General features: G+C 42.5%; 1 protein-coding gene across 2 annotated transcripts in view; it reads left to right on the plus strand.

Moving 5' to 3' along the window:
• The window catches only part of znf704 (zinc finger protein 704), a 74113-nt gene that overhangs the window by 35134 nt on the left and 14685 nt on the right, over positions 1-24294 (plus strand). For both annotated transcript variants that reach the window (XM_085397054.1, XM_085397053.1), the window contains exons 3-8: positions 16812-16915; positions 17994-18271; positions 21579-21679; positions 21900-22194; positions 23248-23385; positions 23462-23553. In XM_085397054.1, the coding sequence (XP_085253180.1) occupies positions 16812-16915; positions 17994-18271; positions 21579-21679; positions 21900-22194; positions 23248-23385; positions 23462-23553 (1008 nt within the window). The remainder of the gene's footprint in view (positions 1-16811; positions 16916-17993; positions 18272-21578; positions 21680-21899; positions 22195-23247; positions 23386-23461; positions 23554-24294) is intronic.

The raw sequence follows: 24294 nt of genomic DNA on the forward strand, positions 1-24294 counted from the left end.
TTTTTGCTGACTGTGTCCATCCCTTCATGACCACAGTGTACCCATCTGCTTCCAGCATAATAACACACCGTGTCACAAAGCTCGAATCATTTCAAGCTGGTTTCTCGAAAACGACAATGAGTTCACTGTAGTCAAATGGCCTCCACAATCACCAGATTTTAGTCCAGTAGAGTATGTTTGGGTTGTGGTGGAACACGAGATTCCCATCATGGATGTACAGCTGACAAGTCTGTGCAACTGTGTGATGCTCTCGTGTCAATATGAAGTAGGGCTGCCACAAACGATTATTTTGATAGTCGACTAGTCACCGATTATTTTTGCGATTAGTCGACTAATCAGATCATCATCCACTGGACGTAAAACTACAGCTTATATAACTATCATTAGCTTACAGCTTTAAGCTTTTAAGGTGCTAACTAAAAATAAAGACAAGATGATAGTTTATTCAATTTTAATGAAATTTGCAGATTGTTTCGGTAAAGTTTAATAAACTCCTTGCTATCTAAAATATAACAGGACACCGGGGTATATTCTCCAGCATCTCACACTTCTGATAATCAGCTGTCTGCTTGACGTTTATTCAGCTGTGTAAAAACTATAACTTTAATCTCAGCCAAACCGATTTACTCAGGAACAAATAAAATACTAAAAAAAAAAAAAAAAAAAAAGCCAAACAACAACATTTTTAATTTATCTAAGTGACTCATATATATTTAACCTGAGTCGCGAAAGACGGCGGTGGGTTTGAAAACAATTTGCCGGGAGTCCGGTGTTCTCACGGCGCTAGTGACCTAGCCCCCGGCTAGCTATCGAGCTAGTGGGTAACAGACGTCTCCGAAAACTGAGCCGATATTTGAGGTTTACACAGCTACATTCTCGCCTGAAAATATGTTAAACGTTTATTTTGTGACCCAGAAAGAATAATAAGAGTAATATTAAAACTAACTAGCTACCGCCATTGTTGGAAACTAAGCTGGGCCGCGCTTTGAATTCTGGGACACAGCTACTTCTTCTTCTTCGGGGTTTAACGGCAGCTGGAATCCTTGTACATGCAGTGCTGCCATCTTCTGTTTCAGTCCGTTATTACACTCTTAAATCCTGCTATTATTCCTGCGTCTTTTGCGATCTTACAAAGCTTCAAACGACACGTCGACTATTAAATCAGTCGTCGACGATTTTGATAGTCGACGTAATCGTGACTAGTCGACAAATCGTGGCAGCCCTAATATGAAGCAAGGTATCCGATGACTGCTCCTAGCACCTTGTTGAATTTGTGCAACAAAGAGTTAAAGCAGTCGGAAGGCAAAAGGTGTTCCAACTTGATACTAGTGAAGTGTGCATAATAAAGAAGCTGGTGAGTGTATATTATTCACTTTCATGGAACATCTTCATAAGTGGCTGGGATATAAAAAGCTTCTCAGTTAGGTTTAGGGAAAAAAAAATACCATGCTTTGGTAAAAATTCAACTGTTACCACTTCTTTTCTGTTTTCATGGTTGCCATGGTGAGACATCCTTGCTTATTCTGGACAAAATGCACGCTGCAGGCACAATTAGACTTGCTATTTCGATATATTACTGAGAAAGTCTCACTGACTGTCATAAAAAAGTGAGCTCTCATGTCCATAAACGTGAACACATGGATCACTTTTTTGTGACTATTTCATGTTATACTGTGATGCCGGGTTAATGCAGCAGCTTAGAAACTCTTATTTATTAGCCATTAAGTGTCTTTTTACTTCCAGTCAAACAAAACAGCTGCTACCATAATATTAGATAATAGAAACCTTTTGTTAGTGATGAAGGTGTGCATGCGCTGTATTGTGTATGTGTGTGTATAGGCTTCACCCAGAGGCTGGTACATATCCTATATGCTAGGATCTAAATAGAATCGCCATTGCAAATTGTAAATCTAGGGCGCACTCCTGAAGTGTGTGTGCGTGCCAGTCAAAAGGCATATTAAAAGTCAAAAGGGCAGCAGGGAGAGCGGATGATCACTTGCACTCATTTCAGTTGCTCACGGATTAACCGTCTCTGTGGATATGAAATATGAACGAATCAGAGCTTATATACATCAAACTGACACATGCATACACACATACACACTCATATACCATATACCACACATATACAGGGATAAGAAAGGCGCATTTCTTGACCCTGCAGCACTTTCATTCTATAAACACAGGCACACACTACCTCAAAAGAGAAAAAAAACATTCTTTCGTGCACTTAACCACCCCTGACTCGCCTTTGTCACTACATATTTACATTCGAGTTCAAACCTAATCCTGTCTCACAAAAACAGTCTGCCGGTGGGTCATAAACAAAGCTGTTCTGGATGGCTGCTGTTCCTGGAGTTCCTCATTTTAATAGAAAAGCGAGAGGAGAAGGAAAGCGATAAGGAATACTGACAAATTTTCTGGAGCTTGGCTAATTTTTCAAGCAGGCACTCAATTTACTCAACACAAGCTGCTGCTTATCACTAGTTTGCGCCGATACTGCGTGTCTCCACTTTTTTCCAAGACCTAAAGCAACATTTAAACTTTTTATTATCGTTTCTAATGGTGATGTCTCTGATTTTCCCGACTTGTTGGCTGTTGCAGGCAGCAGTTACAATGTTTTTCTTATTTAAGCTCGGTTGTAAGAGTCTGATGATTTCCGAGAAAAGGAGACTTGCCTCTTTAACGGTAATACATAAAAATCATGAAAGACAGCTGCTGCTTAACATTTGCGGCCGTCATGCCAGAAATTGATCTGACACTGAGGAGGGTTTTTTTTTTTGGGGGGGGGGGGGGGGGATTATGAGTCAACAATGACGAGTAGCATATGAATGTCTTTCGGATATTTTAATAAGCAGGTTTTCAGCTTCACTGACTCTGTGAGTGGCTGTGAGTGATCTGCAGCTCAAAGACTGTTTGGTCCAGATGATGTTAAAATCATTATAATTTCAGCTGTCAGAATGAAAATTGAAGCTTGAGGGCTTCTTAAGCCACATTTATCTGCTCGTTTGTCAAGCAAACTCATATATCTAAGTGCAAATAATTGTTTTAACCCTGTCCGCACACGCACACACACACACACACACACACACACACACACACACACACACACACACACACACACACACACACACACACACACACACACGTGTGTGCCTGTTTACATCTGTGATCTAATTTCTTCTCGTCTTTGTGTGCACACTCTCTGTCCCAGCGGTGTAGTGTGTAGTAAGAGGCCGTGTTTTCTGTGATACTAAAGATCAGCTGTACTCCAACAAAGAATGAGATCGAGCCACAGAAGAGCTGGCATTGTGTACCTGTAACGAAGTGCACTCTGAGGGGATACTGCCCGAGAAAGAGGCCGAATCGCCACGTGAAAACATGCCACATCTGCTCTCGGTACATTAGAGGCAGAGAAGGACAAAGGCGTGCAACTTCCTCTGTTGATCTGCAAATAGTTACACTGTACAGTTGTGACTGGCTGGGTGCACATGGAAGCAACACACACAGACACACACAGGGCTTTGGCTACTTGCCCAGCTAATGTCACGCCCTGTTTTTCACTTAGGGGAGAGCTGTAGCTATGAGAAAAGTGTCTCTGAGTGCTGCTTTTGTTGTTTAAAACCTAGCAAACGGTGCGTGTCCGTCTCCATCTGCACAGATTGTCATGTGTAAGCATGCCCGCTTTGCTTTGTGTGTTTGACTTTGCGTGTTTGGAGGACAGAGAGAGAGAGAGGCCGACAACTAAAACATGCTAATGTGTAATCAACTAATTAGCTGCCACCGAAAGCCAATGATTAGACGCTTTGTGGCTCTCAGCAATATTATCGTTGAGTCTTAATGGTTTCATCATCTTCACTAATCTATACGTGACCAGCCCTCTACATCCAGTGAGCCATTCTCTGCACTGTTTACTTTAGATTGTGTGCAGGATTTTCTGGGCTTAAGGAGATGATGGTGTTGGCGTGGTCGGGCAGATTTTTTTTTTTTTGACACTGTAATTTTTATTGATAGTTTTGTCACAGTTTAAACATAGACATGTTTTGCATTACAGGAGAAATAACCATGCAAGCACACAGTCAAAACAAAACAGAACTAAAGCGAACAAAAGGTGTGGGTGCCAATTCTAATCAACTACCGTATGCATGCCTGCCTTTGCTCAGCAGCATACATACTCCAGCTTATATATGTACTTTTATACAGGCATGCATCAATAGATATACAGAGTCATAGACCTTAAATGTTTTGTTCGTTCATTAATTTTCCTTGGTGCCATACAATGTCCACTTCTCCCACTTAGCAACGAAAATATCTTCCTTTAATCTGAGAATGTAAGTCATTTTTTCCATTGCATAGATTTCTCCAACAATATTTAACCAGTCTTTTGATGAAGGCGGATCCAGTTTGTACCAGTTTCTTGTTATAGCTTTCTTTGCAGCTATCAATAGGATTTTTGTCAAATACAAGTCGTCGTACAGAACATACTCTCTAATATTCCCAAGATATACAGTTTTAAAATTGTGTGGTAATTGGTAGCCCAAGATATTGCCTATTACAAGACTCACGTTCTTCCAAAAATTATGCAGTTTCAGGCACTCCCAAAACACGTGCGTATGATGTGCTTCCACGTTACCACATCTTCTCCAGCATGGCAAACTGTCTTGAGTCTGTTTACTTTTGATTTTTGGTGTAATAAAGAATCGAGTAAGGTGTTTCCACCCAAATTCTCTCCAGCATCTTGAGTTAGTCGTTGTGTTCTGGGTTTCACACATATCTAACCATTCCTCAGTTGAGATATCAGTTTTTATTTCCTGCTCCCATTTCTTTTTTATGTATTCAGTTGATGTTGCCGTGTTCTCTCTTAGATTTTTATATAGTACAGAAATCTCCTTGAATTGGAGGCCCCTGTATGATTTAATTATACAATTCAGGATGCCATAAGACGTACGCGAACTTCGTATTTCCTTTGAAAAGTAGTCTCTGAGTTGCAGGTACCGGTAAAAATCGGTTTTCTCTAGACTATACCGATCTTTTAAATCTTGGAAACTCATCAAATGGCCATCTTTCATTACTGTACAAATCGCTGTTATTCCTTTTTGTTCCCACTTCCTGAATCCTGGGTCGTGAGCACTTAGTATATCACCAACAACATAGGCAGCCCAGTTTAACATCTTAACCTCCCTTTCCAACTTACTTTGTTTAACTAGGCCAAACCATATCTCTAGAGTGTGGGATGTTATAGGATCAAGGAAATGCTGTAAGGTTTTCTTAAGTTGCTCATTTCCAAGAAAAGTCTGGACTGGGACATCCCGTACTTTTATTTCAATATCTTTCCATTTAGCATTAAAGTTCTGATCACACCACTTTATCGCCGGTCTGGTTTGGGCCGCATGATAGTAATCTTTTAGATTAGGGAGTCCCACACCACCTTGCTTCCTAGATAGTTGTAATGTTGTGTATTTTATTCTAGGCCTTTTACCATTCCATACAAATCTAGAGATGAGCCTATCCCAGTCCTTGAATTTTTCCACTGGGATCTTAACTGGCAGAGATTGGAAAAGGTACAATAACCGTGGGAGGACACTCATTTTTATTGTTGTGATTCTTGCACTAAAGTCTAGTGTAAGAGTTGACCATCGGTTTAGATCGTGTTTAATCTGAGTGGTCAGCCTATCATAATTTGTTTTAAAAAGGTCACTCAATTGTTTAGTCACGGTTACACCCAAGTATTTCATTTGTTTTGCAGTCCAGTTCAGTCTAAACTTATTTTTAACCTCTTCAGATGGCAAATAGTTGAAAGCCAGTATCTGAGTTTCGGTCACATTAATTTTGTACCCCAAATGTTCAGCAAAGATATTAATTACATTAAACATTGGAATTAAAGTTTGGTTTGGATTTTCTAGGTAGAGTATGATATCATCTGCAAATAAGCTGATGATGTGGTCTTCCCCTTTAATACTTATTCCTCTCACCTCCTCAATTTGTCGGATGGCCTGTGCCAGGGGTTCAATATATAGAGTGAAGAGAAGAGGTGAGAGGCAACAACCCTGACGGGTACCCCTCTCGAGAGAGATTTGCTCCGTTAGGCTGCCATTGATTCTAATTCGAGCTGTAGGAGATTGGTAAATAGATTTGATACACATCACAGCACCGTCATTAAAACCAAACCTTTCAAGCACGGCATATAGGAAGTTCCAATCTACACTGTCGAAAGCCTTCTCTGCATCCAGGCTTACTAGGGCCGCACTGCCCTTTTTTGTTTGTATCGAGTTAACTATTTGGAGGGTCCTTCTTATACTATCTTGAGTTTTACGTCCTGAGATAAAGCCAGTTTGGTCTTCATTAATTAAGTCTGTCATAATTGCTCCATATCGCTTAGCGATTATAGATGTGTATATTTTGTAGTCCACATTAAGAACCGATATGGGTCTGTAGTTGTTACAATATTCGGTGTCTTTTCCCTCTTTAGGGATTACTGAGATAATCGCCTCTCTCCATGAGGGAGGTGTTACACCCTCCGCAAGGGTATGATTGAATGATGATTGAAGCATTGGTATCAACTCCTCCTTAAAGTTCTTGTACCACTCTGAGGGGAACCCATCGGCCCCCGGTGATTTATTAGCTTTCAGACTGGAAATTGCTCTAGATATTTCTTCATGACTGATGGGGGCAGTCAGTTAGCTCTCCGCCGCCGCCCGGCCACTGTCATATGTCCTGGCGCCGCTCTCCCAGTGGATCCTGATTCTGGTCAGAGGCGTCTGGAAGCGAATTCCTCTCTCTTTTAAGGCTTTCTTAATTCCAGCGTATTCCTTCCTCTTTTGAACCACGTCGGCAGCGTAGTCGTGATCAAAGAAAAGCTGCTTATCCTGATGTACAACCTTTTTCTTCCACGCTGCCTTCAGCACCATCTCCTTGGTTGAGAACTGAAGAAAATTAACCACCACCGATCGCGGAGGTTTTTCTGGTCCGGGTTTTGGCACCAGAGCTCTGTGCGCCCGCTGAATATTTAGAGCAGAATCCGGCGGGAGCGAAAGCTCAGCTCTCAACAAGTCCTCCACACACTGCAGCACAGAGTTTCCTTCAGAGCCCTCTTGTAGGCCAAAAATGCGAATGTTGTTCCGTCGGCTACGGCCTTCCAAGTCAGCCAGTTTCGTCTGAATATACCGTTGTTGCTGAAGCGACTGGATTAGAGCGTCTTTTGCGGCCAAATTCCACCTTTCCATCTCTTCCAGTCTTTTCTCAGCTTCTTCGAGTCTGGTCTCATGGCTAGCTAGCTCGTTCGCAGTTTCTGCCAGCTTTGTATTAATGTCTTTCTTGAAGCTGTCGAATTCGACCTTCATTTCTTGTGTGATGTCTTTCTTAAACGTGGCAAACTCGGTTTTAAACTCTGCTTTAAGTGAGTGAATTTCCTTAATGATGTCCTGGAAGTCTGCGTGAGGGTGGCTAGCTACATCTCCTTCCATCTGCTCGCCTTGCACGCTGTTCTCGGACATGTCTGCGTTGCCCCCTCTTACCAGCTCCACTTGTTTCACAAAATCCTTAATGTTTCCTTGTCTTTTTGACCTTCTTCCACCTTCCATGGCATTTATTACACGGTTTAGCGGTGGAAATATTCGAATTCTGGTTCTCTTTCGAGTTTTGACCGGGAGCTGCAGGTTTATGCTGCCATCTTCCTTACGTCCCCCTAGTGGTCCCCGGTCGGGCAGATTTTTCAGGCTCTCGTTCAACATATTTGATTTTTCACAAACCAGAAACACTTTGCTCTGCCTCTCGGGGTTTGATTGATATTAATCATGTAAAGCACTTTCTCGAACACGGTCCCGTCTCCTTGTTTGATCTTTGAAGCTTTGAAAGTCAGCAGTCACTCATAATTATGTCTTGGCCTCACTTCATTAGGGGCAGTGAATTCGAGAGGCTTCGCAGCACGAGAATTTTCTCAGGGTCTGATTTTTTTTTTATTTTTTGACTTTCCAAATCAGAAGAAGAAGAAGTCGTCTCGTTCCGTCTTTGTGTGTTTTACCCCTTAACGTGAACTCCCCGTTTTATGATTAAAAAGGAACGACTGTCGGCTCTCATTACACAGATATATGAGAGGTAAGGTGTTGCTGCAGTGTTGGGGTTGCACTTTTGAGGCTGCTGTGCTTTCAATTAGTGTGTAGTTTGTCAAATTCGATTCAGGCCAGTGCCATTCAAAAAAGAAAAAAAAACAGCTGTGAAGTTTTAACTCGATCTTAAGCTTCATTTATAAAAATAGGAGACGGATTAGAACTCTGTATTTACTACAGTTATTTCGTTTATCAACCAGAGAACCGCGATGTTGTGTCAGAAATGCCACGTCCATGCGAGATTACAACAATCATGACTAAGCGTGGCATTGTTATTCGTTTGCGTGTAGTCTCATGGGTTCAGTCAAGGTCTCTCCTCTCCAAATCTAGAAAGAAGGCAGCTTGTAATTTAACACCATCTGCTTTTTCCATTTTTCCATTGTGATGTTTCCACACTAAATGTGGGCATCTTGACATTTCTAAGAAGAGGGCCCCAAGGATCTGGACTGAAGTTCACCATGAAACCCGCGTTACAGTGAATCAGATGGAGGTTTGGCACTTCAGCTCTGAGGACTGAAGCAGAGTCTGCGTGAAAGGAAGGATGCCCACGGCTCCTATTTCAAGAAGCTGGCTGCGAGGCCAGTGCATATGTTGTTATGGCTAGAAAGATGACTAGGTCCTTTGATTATATGGCTTGTTTATGTGTGTGTTTGTGTCGCTCCCAAAACAGATGTGCAGCTCAGAAACATTATTGTAAATGAAATAAACTAATGTGGCAATGCTTTAATGGGATTAATCAGTTGGTGTACTGTGAAATATCAGCAAACTGTGCAACAGCTCATAATTCTTGACTGGTTGTTGGCCGAGTTGAGGTCGTCACATGCCTCAGTTTATCCGACAGGCAGACCAAAACTCAGACATGCTCAGATTACAGTGATATATAAACAGATGCCGTCCGCTTCCGTGATTAAATTGGATCTTTTTCTTTGATAATAGCGTTTAAATGATTAAAAGATTGTCAAAATCCATCCACCACCTGTGGCTCCTCTGGGGGGATGTCGAGGGGTTACCAGGGCACCTGAGAGACATAATCTCTGAGACATCCCTGAAATGCCTCATTCTAAACTACACAAACCACCTCGACTGGTTCCTTTCGATTCGGAAGAGTAGCCAAAATACCATTTAGAAAAAGCTCATTTCTGCCAGTTGAATCTGCGATCGCATTCTTTGAGCCACTGCCTAATCCTCCAGGGTGTAGGTGAGGGCAGAAATGTAGACTGACCGCTTTAACAACTTTATCTTGATGCACAGCGTCCGCATCGCTTCAGACCATCTGTTGATCTCAAACTGGCTTTAGAGACATTGATCAGAATTTTTTCTTTTTTTAAAGAAGAAGATATGAATCCACACATCATTAGACAAGCTACAGCTGCCACTGATGGATATTTTCACTGTGAAAAAATGTGATTGTTTTCTTCATCAGTCGTTTAATCTATTAAGTCGGAAAATGTAAAACGAAATAATTAAAATTCGTATTTGAACTAATCACATTAATCTCTAAATTGCAAGTGAATAAGTTCCAAATACTTGTGATTATGTGATGGAATAAAGTATTAAATCAATAAAGAAGCAGAATCAGCTTTAATAACGTTTACCTCAGATGTATTTGCAGTAGTAAACGGGCAGCCATGTATCAAAAACATTCAAATTACAGATTAAAGATAAATACTTGCTTTACTTTACACACTTTCAACTTCAGCCATTTTAATATATCGTTTCACAGGTTCTGCTGCATTTGCAGTGTTTACTTTAGATGTGCCGCATGCCTGGTTTACAGTTGCAGTAAGTCACCTGTTTTACTGACTGAAGACAAAATACTCCAGTCGAATTGTGAAGCGCAAATAAAGTGCAACGCTTTCTGCTCACAACACGAAGCCAAGTTGGCCGGCCGTTGCTGGTCTACATGGACACTGACCTGAATAGATGGTGAGAGCAACTCTAATGTTTTTAAAGGTAAAGAAGTGGATTATTATACACGTCACGATGTCAAGCTGATGGTGAATTCACTGCTGAAGTCCCAACTAAAGACATAAAGTCTTGGAAACAACATATCAGCTCTTGTTGTCCGCGGGCTTCAGACGAGAGTTTCTGGGTGTCGCAAAGTATGCGCAAAACGGTTAAAGGCGAGCATTTCACATGAGCTACTGCAAACAGGTGGCTGTGCACTGAAATGACTGTGAAACTTGAAAGCAGCATTTAGGTCAAGGCTTGCAATTAAAGCTAAGTCGTGCCAGCATCCAAAAATGCATAAACCTAACTGCCAGTATACCTCATGCTCCAAGTCTATAAATAAGCAAACGGACAACACTAAAGGGAGATTATTTATTTTGGACACGCTCTCTATGTGCTGTTGAATTCCTTTTGCAGCCATAAAAACTGATGCTGCTTACGAGCCACGTTTGACTTTGCAAAGAGGTAAACACTGTCTCGCAGCTGTTGGCAGGATGTGTACTAGCCCCACAGACACAATTATGCCCACCTTGTGAATAGCCCGGGCCCAAGTGTGCTTCAGGAAATTGAATAGGCGATGCTCTGCTTTAGTCTGACCCCGCTGCGTCTCAGCTTTTATGGAAATACAGTGTTTTTTTGTTTTGTTTTGTTTATGCGTGTTTACCAACAAAGAACCGCTATCAGAAACATCTCTGAGCGATGCACACAAGCATGTCAAAGAAATTCCTGAGCGTCTCCCTTCATACACACCTGCCAATCAAAAGCTGTGTCCTTCATACATGTTAGCTCCGTGTCATTCGCAGATGCCTTTTGGCAGTTTGTGTGTGTTGGAGAGCGGGGAGAAAATCAGATAAGCAGATAACAGAGGAGGAGCTCTCTGATTTATAAGAGTGCATTGAAGAGGAAATAGTCTTCATAGTCCAGTGCTTGTTATAAAGGAGGAGACCACCACACGCCACGTGGCATCAAAGAAGAGGATCCAAAGCGAACGCGTGCATAAAACACACACACACTTTTAACTTCGCTCCCACTGTGATCCACGGCAAAAGAAAGTCAGAGAAGCTCAAAGTGCAGGAGTGAAAAGTGAGAGAGACAGAGTCCAGCAGGGGCGAAGGGAAGGCGAGGAGACGGAAGAGTGTAGGAGTCGGGGGGGCGGCGAGTGTGCTTGGCAGCGCTGGCCTGTGTTTCAGGGGAATTCCTGTAACCCACCACACCTTTCAGCTGCCTTCATTAAAAATGACTGATAGTTTTGGGGTGATATATAAAGTAAAGCTACCAGGCATTTGTGCATGTTTGTGTATGTATGTGTGTGTGTGTGTGTGTGTGTGTGTGTGTGTGTGTGTGTGTGTGTGTGTGTGTGTGTGCACAGACTGACCTTGGCCCAGTTAGTTTGAAGGCATTTGGGAGGAAAAGAAAAAGGGAGTGTGGAGAAAGAGAAAACAAAGATTAGAGATTTTAAAGAGTCTGTGTCTCTGACGGGATCTTGTTATTCACTCTGACCAGAGGTTTTTTTTCTCATTAACTGTAAAAAGGAGGATTGTTGAATTGAGTGTGCGTGGTCAAATTCTGGGATAACGAGTGATCAGGAGCGTTTGAGCTTTTATTTGGTATATTTGGCGTATGAACTCCCTGTAACTATCCAGTGGAATAAAGGGAAAGTCTGTTGGACTCACATGGCGGCGTTTACCTTAAATACTGAGATAAAACAGCAAACTTAACCCGTTCGTAAGACGTTTATATATTTTCCACCTTCCACGTATTTTCTTTCATTTAAAATTTAAAAAATGTGATGAAAAACAAAGACAGGCCTCCATTTCTTTGTCTTCCATCTACCTGTCAAACCACGGTGGCCACGGTAACATGAGCCCCCTGTTATTGTCTCTCCCCCCCCCCCTTCTCCTCCTGCCCGGTGTTTTGTTTGAAACCAAACCCTCCACGTCCCCCCTCTATGGTGGCGACCTGACTTTACACATGAAAAAAAAGAAGAAGAACGTGACCCCGCTTCCTGTCTCATTTGTTCTCATGGAGGCCCTTTGTTTTGTTGTATTCACTGCCTTAAAAAGAGTAGGCACATCTGGCTGTGGAAGTACAAGTTTCACCACTTGTTGCACACACACACACACACACACACACACACACACACACACACACACACACACACACACACACACACACACACTGGCAAACCGCCACATCTTCATCCAAGCTCATCACAGTCCCCTGAAGAGGGAGCTGTTGTTTTATTTGTGCCTCCATTCCCACAGAGGGTTAACACAGTCTTATCCCTACTTCTAATTTTAACTTCTTTAGTTTCTAATCTGTCATTTCCAACATATGTTCATGATTTTCCCTGCAGTCGGGCAGTGATCTGCAGGTCTTTGTGAGACGGCGAATAGCCCGAATCAACTTCTTTTCTGTTTTTGCTTTATGTTCTCTTCAGCCCATTAACCAGTCTAAGCTCGTCTAATAATATAAGGTGAATAATTAAAAGAAAAAAGATAGGATAAAACCTTGCCTTAGGTCTGTGTGGGAGTGGGCACATATGGGGAAAATTCTGCCCTCAAGCCTTTCCGTCAGAGTCGCTCTCGCTGACTTGTTCGGTGTTGAAAGAATATGAAATTCTTCTTAACCTAACCAAGCTGTTAGGTGTGTAAACTGCATCAAAACACAACAAAAACTAAAGCGAGTCTTCAGATTGTGGACTGTGTGTATTTTGAGACCGGCCTGATCCTCCTGTTGGTTTGGCGTTGCACCTTATTGGTCTGCAGCTTGAAGACTCCAGCTCCAGTGAGAGCGCAGAAAGGTGCATATTTCACTTGCTTTATTGTATTGTCCTTACAGATTTTCCAATATGTGATTGCACACAGTCTGTTTGACATTTTACATTTTTAAAAACATTGTTAGTATTTTAAAAACATACAGACCAAAATAATTAGATTTTATAATTTAGAAAGTTACAGCAGCTTATTTATTTATGTTTATAAAAATTTATACACAGCCACAGTTGTGTTATCTTTTGTGCTGTCTTTCTATTTTTAATGAAAACTTTATTTTCTTTAGCACTACCGCATGCATTTAAATTTAGAGCTGAGGGCAGGAAGGGGTAAGAAAAACAAAAAGCAGCATGCAGGTTTATAATTACTCTGCTGCCTTTAAAATAAAGTGTGATACTGTAAGTGTCTTTATAATCTCATGGGTCTGTTGTCAGTGGACAGTGATGTACACTCTTATTTAGTTTCTAAAATAAATACCAGCCAAAATCACTTAAATCACTTTTCCTCCTCATCCTGATGCTCTGGTTGAACTTCAGCAGATCTCATTGGCATCAGTATGTTGAGTTGCTGTCATGTGATTGGCTGATTGGGTTTGTGTATTGAGTGTATGTAAATGTGAAATCATCTTGTGGGAGGGTTGTCCATGAACAGTGACATATTTGCATTTTTAGAGTAAAAGAGCTCGGGGGCAGCTGTAAAGTGAAGAGAGGTAATTCGATTTGGTAACGCTGCTTGAACAGAAGCATCGGTTAAAGCGTCCGCGGCCTTTGTTCAGGTCATTTTAAAAAAACAAAACAAAAAAAAAACCTTATCAGTCTCTAAAGGTTTAGCAGCATTAACAGCATCTATAGTGTAAACTCATTTTCCATTTATGAATAGCCAGCAGCAAGATAAAATTACATGGATCCATTTCATGTAATCTGCATTAGTAAACAAGCCCTTTACCTCCTCTCTAGTTTTCTGTTGATGAAGCTATACATCCAAGATAATGTTCCCTTTAGGAAGCTCCAGGGATCGGATATGAGAAGATGTTTTATTACAAATAAAGTGAAGTAAGAATATTAAAGCGCACAGAGACGCACACAAACATGCCAGGGTATAAAGTTCATTTCTCAGAATTCACTTACCGATCCATTAACCATCCCACCCTGTCTCCTGTGTCACATGTATCATGTGTTTTAACGGGCCTCTCTCTAACACACACACACACACACACACACGCGTGCATGCATGCTCTCCCCGTGTGTTTAATTACAGCCATAATAAGCACTTGGATGGAAACTAAGTTTGATAAGGCCACTAATGACAAATGCGATTTGGGAAATTCCCTTTTCCCGCTCTCTCAGCTTCGTCCTCGTCATCTCATCCATCACATCTTAATTATGAGTCTTCCTAATGTGTTTTCCTGGGATTTACTCTTTCATATTTCAAGATTGACAAAGCGCCCAGCAATTACTGTCTGTCGTTGTTACCGTGGATATAATATCTACAGTCACATGATGGCCTCCCAAGGTGACCAGGAAGTGGGTTTTTCTAATGGTGATGTTGGGTGGCTGGTTGGGGGAGATGGGGGGGTCAGGGGTAAAAGTGGCATTTGTGCGTGCAGCTCCTTTTCTTGATTTATGTGGAGGCTGTAATGACATCATATTCAACAGCCGAAAGGGTAATAAATTAGATATCAGCTAATGGAGGCTGAGGCTCTTCCTTTGTTAGCGCGCTCCTGTTCTCTGCTCACATCGCTCTTTTCTTTTCCCCTGTGAAGTAAATACGCTTTTAATTACTTTCACATAAATTTTAAAGTGTCGTTTATTCACAGCGAAACTACTGACAAGAAGATGCTGGCATTAAAGAGCCTCTCTACAACGTAAACCTGTCGTTGCATTTATATTTAACTTCTTTTCTTCTTTTTCCAATGAAAAGTCACGAAATGTCTTTTAAATAAAGCTTCACCTGTTTTATGTTTGTGAAAACTGCTCCCCAGATCTGATCAGTAAAAGTTTTTTTTTATCAGAATTGTGTACATTCGACCCAGTGCTGGATCCATTTTAGGGAAATGACTGAAGTAGATTGCTAAAGTCCTGGTCACGCCGTCCTAGAGACCACCTGTCACTGGTGAAGTTGCTGCCAGCATGAAATTGGTCATAAGAAGGAATACCACGCTGGAACGAAATCCTCCCCACAATCGCTTCAGTCAGGAGTAGACGGTGTGCAAGAAAGACTGCAAATGCTTGCAAACTAGTCACTGAGCTTCAGTGAACTTTGAAAAGGTGTGACGCAAACCAGAAACTGTGAACACTCACCTTCAAAGTAAAAGCTGCATCTTTTGCTGAGGCATAGCTTTAAAAGTTTTAAGGTGAACGTTCTCCGTTTCCAGTTCGTTTCACACTTTTTTACTAAAGCTCAGAGAGTAAATGGCGAGTCTTTGCCGATCACTTGGTGTCTTCAATGCAAACCCTTGGCGACCGTGTCAATCTGCTAGGGACCAAAGAGCTCACAAGGAACTTTTTGGCGCTCCACCCTCACTGTGACCACTTTCACCTGGTAACAGGGAGCAGCCTCCAGCAAACACTCACCAACCTGTCAGGACATACACGTTTCCCTACCCTGACTGGTCTCTAGGCCAGTGTGGCTGACACATTGCTGATCGATCACACTTCCTCTCTTGTTGCTTCCCAGAGGCCCACTCTGAGTCAGCAAGAACGCTGTTCTGGGCAATGAAACCCGCTTTTAATTAACATTTAGTTACCGTTTCACCTGAGACCGCAGATTTACTTATTACCTTCCAGCAAGCATTCCCGGTAGAGATCATCTTTATGTGTTTGAGTGTTTTCACCGCTGCATGGACGTGACCCTGTCAGTGGCTCATCAGCATGCAGTCATTAAACAGCTGCACTCTTCTTTTAGCAAATAACCAGTCGTCTTTCTCCGTGTATAAACATTTTAGGAGAGCTGTCAATTATCCAAACACTGACCTAAAATTTCTTTCTCCTGTTCCTGCTGCCAAAGCAGCAAAACCGCACCTTGTTCTTCTCTGCAGGCTGGTTCCACTCTGGAAAACTTTTAGCAGATAAAGCTAGACTCACATTTTCTTTCCTCTCTGTATCTACACACAAAACGGATGCATTTAGTAACCTTAAGTTTCAATGTCAGCTGTGTTTATTGGCTTCTTAAACTGAGTCAACTTGAAACCGAGCGTGTGCGCCTCAAAACCCTTCCAAAAATAAAGACTGAGAACGACATCTAGCCTTTGACTGTGGTATTCAGCGGTGGGTGTGACAGCGGTGCTTTGTTCTGTCCATTAGAAGAGGCGGTGAATGTTATTACATGTCCCCGCTCTCTCATTTTTCCTTCCTGCCCTGTTGTTTTATGTTTTTTATCAGTAGGATCGTGCACAAAGCAGAATACTGCAACACTGCAGAGACGATCAATATTGAATTTTTTTTTATGTGACTTCCTCGTATTTCTTCATTATTATTATTTTTTTGCATGCATCAGTAATGATGCTGGGTGTTGTTGTTATTGTTGTTGTTGTTGTTTTTTAACAACAGGGGTGAAGTGTGTCATCTCTGCAGCCTGCAACATCCTGTGCAGTAAATCAGTTTCCTAGTTTCTATTTGTATTTTATTCTGTTAGCTGTTTATTTTTCTTAATGGTGTCTGGGTGATTGCATCAGTCAAACAAAAAAACCCAACTTGAATGTAATTAGCAGTTTTTGCTGCAGTCATCGCAGCAGCATGGAAACCTCAACATCTGCTTTCCCTCTAAAAACACCGGGCCGAGCAGCGAAGAAGACAAACACATGCTGAGCTCTCGAGCTTCCTGTAAATGGTAATGTGCCTGTAGTGTGTTTATTGTTATCCGTTTTAAAAAGAAAAAAGTGTAATAGTCTGGACTTATTTGTGAAGAAGAGAGTTATCAGGTCTTTCTCTTTAACTGATTGGAAGCAGCTCAGTAAAGTTTTCTTTTGTTTCTGTTTCCACAGGCGGTCGGAGGAGGAAGTGGATATGGACAAAGTGACGGCCGCTATGGTGCTGACGAGCCTCTCTACCAGCCCGCTGGTGAGGAGCCCACCTGTGAGAGTCAGTGGTAAGCATCATTAGTACTAAATAAACAGCCGTAAATAAATATTTCCTTTTTATGCGTCACTTGGCTATTTTTCTAATAACATAGCAGAAGTTTTATGAAAAGCGAACTAAAACAAGTCGCTGAGCCAATAATTTGTGTGTTTTCCTGTACGCTGTGTTTCATTCCCTCACAGCTGTTATCTTGTGAATGCATGTGGAAGCTTAAGGTTGATAAATTACTGCCACCTGCTGTGCTGTAGGATCATCTCATCAATGAGCTGTGGAAATCCAAAGAAAAGCACAATGAGTCTGGATCTCTGCCACTCGGCAAAGTGGCGGAAGTCCAAAATGCCCCACAACTGCAATCTCGTGAAACCATTTAGGCGGTCTTTGTAACCAGCCTGCTGTCCTTCCAGCCGAGCAGACGCGCAGCCAACCACCGTGCACGTGGTGTCACTGCCGTACGTCATGCACAGATGAACAAACTGGGCTTTAAATGCTAACTGTACACTTTTTATCTAAATGTAGTCATGTAGTTTGAGATCACACAGCGTGCACGGAACACAGAGCACTGCTGATATCTCTCAAATGAACCAGTAGTCTTGTTGTTCTGACCACTCAGAGCCTGTGCTGCTGCTGAGCCACATCCTCTTTTATGTTAAATGTTCTGCCGAAGAAACGAGTGAAGAGAGAAGAGAGAGGCACCCTGCCAGGAAGCAGCTTCACTAAACCAAACTGGGTCTCTGTCTCTCTCACACACACATGTACAATCACTGCAAAGTTTTCCCCTGCTTCACTAAGTGAAATGCCTTTTGTGGCTGATATTCAAAAGAAACTCTTCTTTGATCTTAAAAAAAAGAAGACCTTGGAAGTGTCTCGGTGGAATCACACAACAGGAGAGTAACCTTTATTTTCTTGTGTCATAGTGAAGACTGCTTCTGGGAGGCTCTTTTTTTGTGAAGTGCAAATATAGCTGTCTGAACCTAATTGGATGTCTTGATCTCATCCTTTGTTGTGTTTGTAGCATTTACAGATATAACTAAAGAAGTTTGAGCTTCTGTTAGATAAACTCTCCATCTCCTGTTCCTCTGTGTCTTCAGAGGGTCTGAGTGGATCGTGGAAAGACAACGGCTCGGCCGGACCCTTCACCCCATCGAGCAACAGCTCCTCGGGGGGCTACTGGAGCTGGTCTGCTCCGAGCGATCAGTCCAACCCCTCCACACCATCCCCACCGCTCTCTGCAGACAGCTTCAAGCCCTTCCGTGTACCCAGCCTGGGAGGGGTGGGGCCTGGCCCCGCAGGACCTGAAGACCCCATTCTGGATGAGCAGGACGGGAGCAGCCTGCTCTTTGATGAGCCCATCCCTCGCAAGCGCAAGGTGAATAGAGTTTAGCTGGGTAAAAATCCTGTGTGGGTTCTCTGGATACTCCGGCTTCAGTCCAAAGACATGAGTTTAGTGGGGTTTGGTTAATTGGTGATTCTAGATTATCCATGTGAATGTGAGTCTGAATGGTCGTCTGTCTCTCTGTGTTAGCCCTGTGACAGACTGGCGACCTGTCCAGGGTGTACCCTGCCTCTCGCCTTGTGATCTTGATGCGCTTCCCCTGTCTGACACAGATGGTCTTTTTAAGGCACATTTCTTTTAAAGAGAGGGTGGAGGAGGGTGAGGCCACTGAGGTGATCATATTAGCTATATCCTTACTCAATGACAGAGCCAAGAGTAGGACAAAAAACACATGAAACGGAGTGTTTATAGCAGACTGAGCCGACTCCCTGTGAGGGATTACTTGTACATGCGTTGACCTCGTTATTTGAAATCTTTAAAGCGAGTATCACTGCTGTACAGGGAAAATCATATACACAGAAAACAAGGACGAGCATCAAATGCCCCTTCAAAATGATGAAAACCACTGCACGCTGTGTTTTCCCAACACGATTTTTCGAGTCAGTTGAATTTATGCTAATATCATCTCGATGGTTCTGTAAATTTAGCAGAAAAGAGACGAAGCCAATAAAGATTTGAGCCAAACTCAATGGTTAAACTTAATTTTTGTTAGTGTGTGTTTTTAGACTCAAAATACTGTTGAAGAACTTTAACTGTACAAAAGCAGTTATGCTTCATGGATAACAATCAGCAGCCAAGTTACCTGGTAAACATCTGCCATCAATGCAGCATCAAGAGAAATAAGAATGACTGTCAATCAGGGAGTTATCAGCACTGGATTATTTCTGATACAACCATATTAACATGGTAGCAGTTTTTCATTGTTAAACATCGGCACTGTTAGTAGTTAATCATCACGGGGTTAAGGGAAGGAGATATGATGATATGTTTCCCAGGTGCTTTTGTCCCACTTGTGGCTTCACTTTTATTACCGTGTGGTGCATTAAAAGCTTTTTTTGAAGGAAACAGTCGCACTGATCCTGATAGCAGGCATATCTGGAGGTAAGAATAAAGGTCGTGAACTTGTCTTTGAGATCCCGCCACATGTACATGAGCTGGTTGATTTCTGTTCTGCAATATTAACCTGTGAGGTTACTGATGTAATTTAGTTTCTGACTGATAGGCGGAGAGGGAAATTGGACAGGAAAGGACACAAAGCCTTTTTTGCTCCGGTCTTGAGTTTCGTGTCACGCGTCCTGGCCACACACACACTTTCTTTCACACTAATCATTTCACCTCGTCTCATCACTACGCGCCACTGACAGCTCATCACATCTACACCACGCTGTCACTCGTTATTTTGTCCGACGTATTGCGTCGCTCTCTCTCTCTCTCTGCCTTCATCTCGGGGCTCTCCTCTGCTTATCAGCGCTCCTGTGTGCCAGTTTGCCGACGGTATCATCCATCTCCCCCTCCTTTCATTCTTTCCTCTCCCCTGCTCTCGCCTCTGTTTTCTCCCCTCTCTCTTCCGTTCTCGCTGCTTGAGTGTGTCCTCCCCAGACATTTGTCCTTAATAATTACTTCCTCAGCCTTCACGTGTAGCTCCTCTCAAAAACACAGTAATGATTTGAATTCCCTCAACGGCAAACAGAAAAGATTCTGCTGGCCTAAAAAAAAAAGAAAAGAAAAGGGGGGGGGAAATCGATAGACTCTTTAGTGAGCTCCACGTTGGCGCAGTGTACTCGGATAATTGGGAAGATCACAAAGAAGGGCGTGGAGGGAGGAGAAAGAGAGGGAGAAACGGGAAGAGAGATGAAGGTTGTGGATGAAAAATTAAAGAGTGACTAACAGGAATTACATGAAAAAGGAAGAGAGCGCAGACGGAGGCTTGAACAGCGTCTCCGAAAGCTCCTATAATGTTGGCTTAACAAGTCGCACTCACACAATCTATACGTGCAGATGCCAGGCTTCCTCGTGAACTTATCTACATGCTACTCGCGTGCTCTTGTTTTTCTCCTGGCAGCGCTGCACCGTTTGAGGCTCCCCATTTAATTAACTGTGAAATGTTGCTTTAAAGGGGCGCACACGCTCGCCAACACACAAAATCGGCTTTTGTTACGCAAAGACAAAACAATGCAATCGGGGAAGGGGGGCACGTGATTGCTGTGTGTATGTGTGAGAGTGTTTCTGAAAGAGAGAGAAAATTAGAAATAAAACATGTTGTCAAAGTTAAATCAGCCTGCTTAACAATAGCTTGACAGACGTGGCTATAAGACCGTTTATAATAGCTCGGAGCGAGAGTGCAGGAGGGCAGGGAGGAAGTTCACGGGGCTCTTTTACTCCATGAAAACAATACACGGTCTCTGTAGGACGCCGGTGGTTTAATTACATTAGGCAGATCAGAGACACTGGAGCATCACCGCCATTGTGTCCATGGTAACACCAAAGATAGATGCTGCATTAAAGCTGTGTGTCTATTTTGTTTTCCTCCCTAGTTTTAATCTACATCATTTCAAAGTGACACTTTATAGTGTAACGCAAAGACTTTAAATATGGTATCATAAACTGATCACTCTGAAGGAGACTGCATTTTTAAAGTCCTTTAAATCCTTTAAATTCCCAACGTAAACATGGCATATCTGCATTTTAATCTAGGACAGGTATGACGTTGAACAATGAATACTAGCAGGGTGTTAGTGAGGCAGTGCAGCAGCATGTTTAATCTGAGAAATTTCATTTATCTCCATATATCGCCTTAATTTTGTAAATTATGGTTATTTTACTCTAAAAACAGCCCCTACATCAGAATGTTGTAATTTCTATGTATGTGTTTGTTCGTTTAAAAAAAAATGGCATGTGATGTGCAAAAAAAGAGCAAGTTGCAATTTAAATTTTACACTTTTTAAATGGATTATAATAGTACAGTGGATATATTTTTTTGTACCTACTTTGCTACCTGAGCGAATTTTCATTTCTGTGCAGTCTTAAACGAACTGTAATGTTATCAGTGACTTTATACTGTACATTGTCCACTTGATTAGGTACACCTGCTCGTTAATGAAAATGAGAGTTTTTCTATAACCTAAAAAAATATTTTTCTGTAACCTTCATCTGAACATGTCTGTGGTGCAGATAAACTTTTTCCGTGTTAATGGCAGATATTAAAAAACACATCCTTCAGAGAAAAGAAGCTTTCATGTGTACGATTTCTTGTTATGTACCCTGCAGTTGTTGCGTGTGACTCTCTGAAGTTGGCATCAGAGCGCCAGCGAAACACTGATGTGCTGTGTGTCTCCTGCAGAACTCCATGAAGGTGATGTTCAAGTGCCTGTGGAAGAACTGTGGCAAGGTGCTGAGTACTGCCGCTGGCATTCAGAGACACATCCGCACCATCCACCTGGGGTAAGACACAGACGGTCTGCATACACACCTGAGATAAAGTCCACTCGAAGCCTCAAAAACGGCTCTGCTGCTCATATCCTGCCTCTGGTTGATGACTTACAGGTTATCAGCATAGTAATATGTCCCAGTGATACTGGATAGATGGCTAACCTGACCTTTAGGTGGAGATTTACATTCATGATGTATTTCTGTCTGTCCTGCCCCTGCGCTCGTCTCCCAGTCGTAACTGTGACTCAGACCTCAGCGACGGTGAGGAGGACTTCTACTACACGGAGATTAAGCTGAACACGGACTCGGTGGCCGACGGGCTGAGCAGCCTGTCCCCAGCTTCGCCCTCTGTCCTGTCTCCCCCGCCTCCTCCCCCGTCTCCTCTCCCCTCGGTCAGCCAGCTGCCAGACTCCCATAAACCGACTCAACCCTCTGACACCAAGGAGCCCCACGCCGGCGGCACCACGCCGCTCAGCCGCTCTGCACCCAGCGCTCTCTACCTCATCCACACAGACCATGCCTACCAGGTGATGAAGACTTATGTGCTCTGTATACGTCCCTCAGTTTCTCACACATTACTATCGAGGTCCTTGTTACGCTGACGATGTGTCACAGTGTTCGTAAACACACTAAAGATCTCGCAGCGACTTGTGGTCCCTCCCTCCCTATAGCAGCTGTGCTAACAGTTGCGGTCTATCAACACACAAGCAGCAGGTTTGAATAATTAATTAAAGGTTGAAAAATGACACAATTTATCTATTTTAGCCTCGGTTTTCAGATTATTGTTTGAAGAATAACCGCCATTAGCTTTCCATTAATATCTGTGCATCTAATATTAATACAGAGCTGCACGCTTGAGGTCTGACATGAGTAGTTATGTTTCTGATAAAGGCCAAAAATCTGCCTTGAAAAAAACCTTCTTTGAATAAAGTATATTTATCCGACCATTAAAATCTACCTCACCTAGAAAATAACAAAAGAGGGTTTTTTTTTAACAAAAAAATGTAATAGAAAGAGAAATCTGACCCAAAAAAAGAAACCTCCTCTGGGTAAACTCGGTGTCAGAAAAGATGGAAAAGTCCCATCTCCAGCCAATCAGTAGCCTGCAGTATAAACATGTAAAGGACAGGTGTAGTTTCTGGGTAAAAAAAAAAAGGGAAGTCATTCACCTGCTTTCTTTCTAATGGCCAGCAGGGGGAGACTCCCCTGGTTCCAGTTGATACTAAGTCTATGGGGAACAGACCCTCAGCTCTGTTGGTTGTGACATCATTAACACTTTTCTGATTAGTTTATGGTCTTGAGCACAAAATGATAATTTTATAAATTATGGCTTTAATTGGAAGCAAAAAAAGAGATTAAAGCAAGGTATGCTTCAGGGCGCTTGATCATTAAATCGAGTTTCAAAGCAGAAAAAAATGTTCAGCTTGAGGCTTCGTAAGAGGATTTCACTAACCACTGTCTGACATCCCAATACAAAGAAGCTCTGCATCAATTAACAAATACTAAAATAAATAAAAGTATTCCAATATGCTGAATTTAAATAAAAGTTAAAAATAGTGACCTTTGACCTCTGCCTTCAGGCCACGGCTCCAGTGTCCATCCCGTCCAGCAGCAACAACAACTCGGCCGGCTCGGCGTCCACCAGCTTCACTCCCACCAACAGCTCCAGTTTCAGCATCTCTTGGCAGTCGCCACCCGTCACTTTCACCGGGACCACGGTGAGAAAGCCTGGCTCAGCCTTTGCTTTCACGCAGCTCGTCTTTCTCTTATTCATGATCTGCTCTCGTTCTCCAGGTGTCTCCCAGTAAAAGCCAAGGATTTGGTGACCAACGTTCCCAGACCATTGCAGTGCTTTCGTCCCCTCCCAGAGCCACCGCTGCCCTCAGGTACTGGACTCTCACAGAGTCTCACCTTATGACTGGTTATAGCTTCAGTTAAAGGTCGAATTAAACCTTTCTCTTTCAGCTTGTTTGGTGCAACCTGAAAAATGGAATAAGGCTCTGATATGTGTTTATCTATCTCTGCAGTAGGGCTGAACGATATATCGCATTTGCGATAATATCGCGACATGATCAAGTGCAATTTTCTAACCGCAAAGGCTGCGATTATACTCTGGACATGTCCAAATTCATGGGCTGCATCCTCCTGAGGCCGCATTTGTAGACCGATTACGTCACAGCGACGTGCCGAAGGCTGTCCAAATTACTACCATATCCCAGAATTCATGCGGCCCAGCCAAACTCCAGTTTCCAGCAATGGCGGCCGCTACTAAGTTTTAAAATTACTCATACTAATCTTTCTGGGTCACAAAATAAACTTTTAACATATTTTCAGGCGAGAAAGTAGTTGTGTAAACATCAAATATCTGCTCGGTTTATCAAGATATCCCATATTTGCAAAAGTGCTTCGACGTTTTCAGAGGCGTCTGCTACCCACCAGCTCGACAGCTAGCTGGGAGCTCGAGGGTTACTGATGCGGCCGAGAACGGCACAACTCCCGGCACATCATTTTCAGATCACCGCGGAGTTTCGCTGCTCGGGTTAAACGTAATATATAAGTCACTTAGACAACCTAAAAATGTTATTGTTGGGCTTTTTTCAGTGTTTTGTTTGTTCGTGAGTAAATCG

This window comes from Rhamphochromis longiceps, linkage group LG22 (genome assembly GCF_057381845.1).
Source record: "Rhamphochromis longiceps isolate RC_006_pf linkage group LG22, R_longiceps_female_GT1.1, whole genome shotgun sequence".
Taxonomy (NCBI): domain Eukaryota; kingdom Metazoa; phylum Chordata; class Actinopteri; order Cichliformes; family Cichlidae; genus Rhamphochromis; species Rhamphochromis longiceps.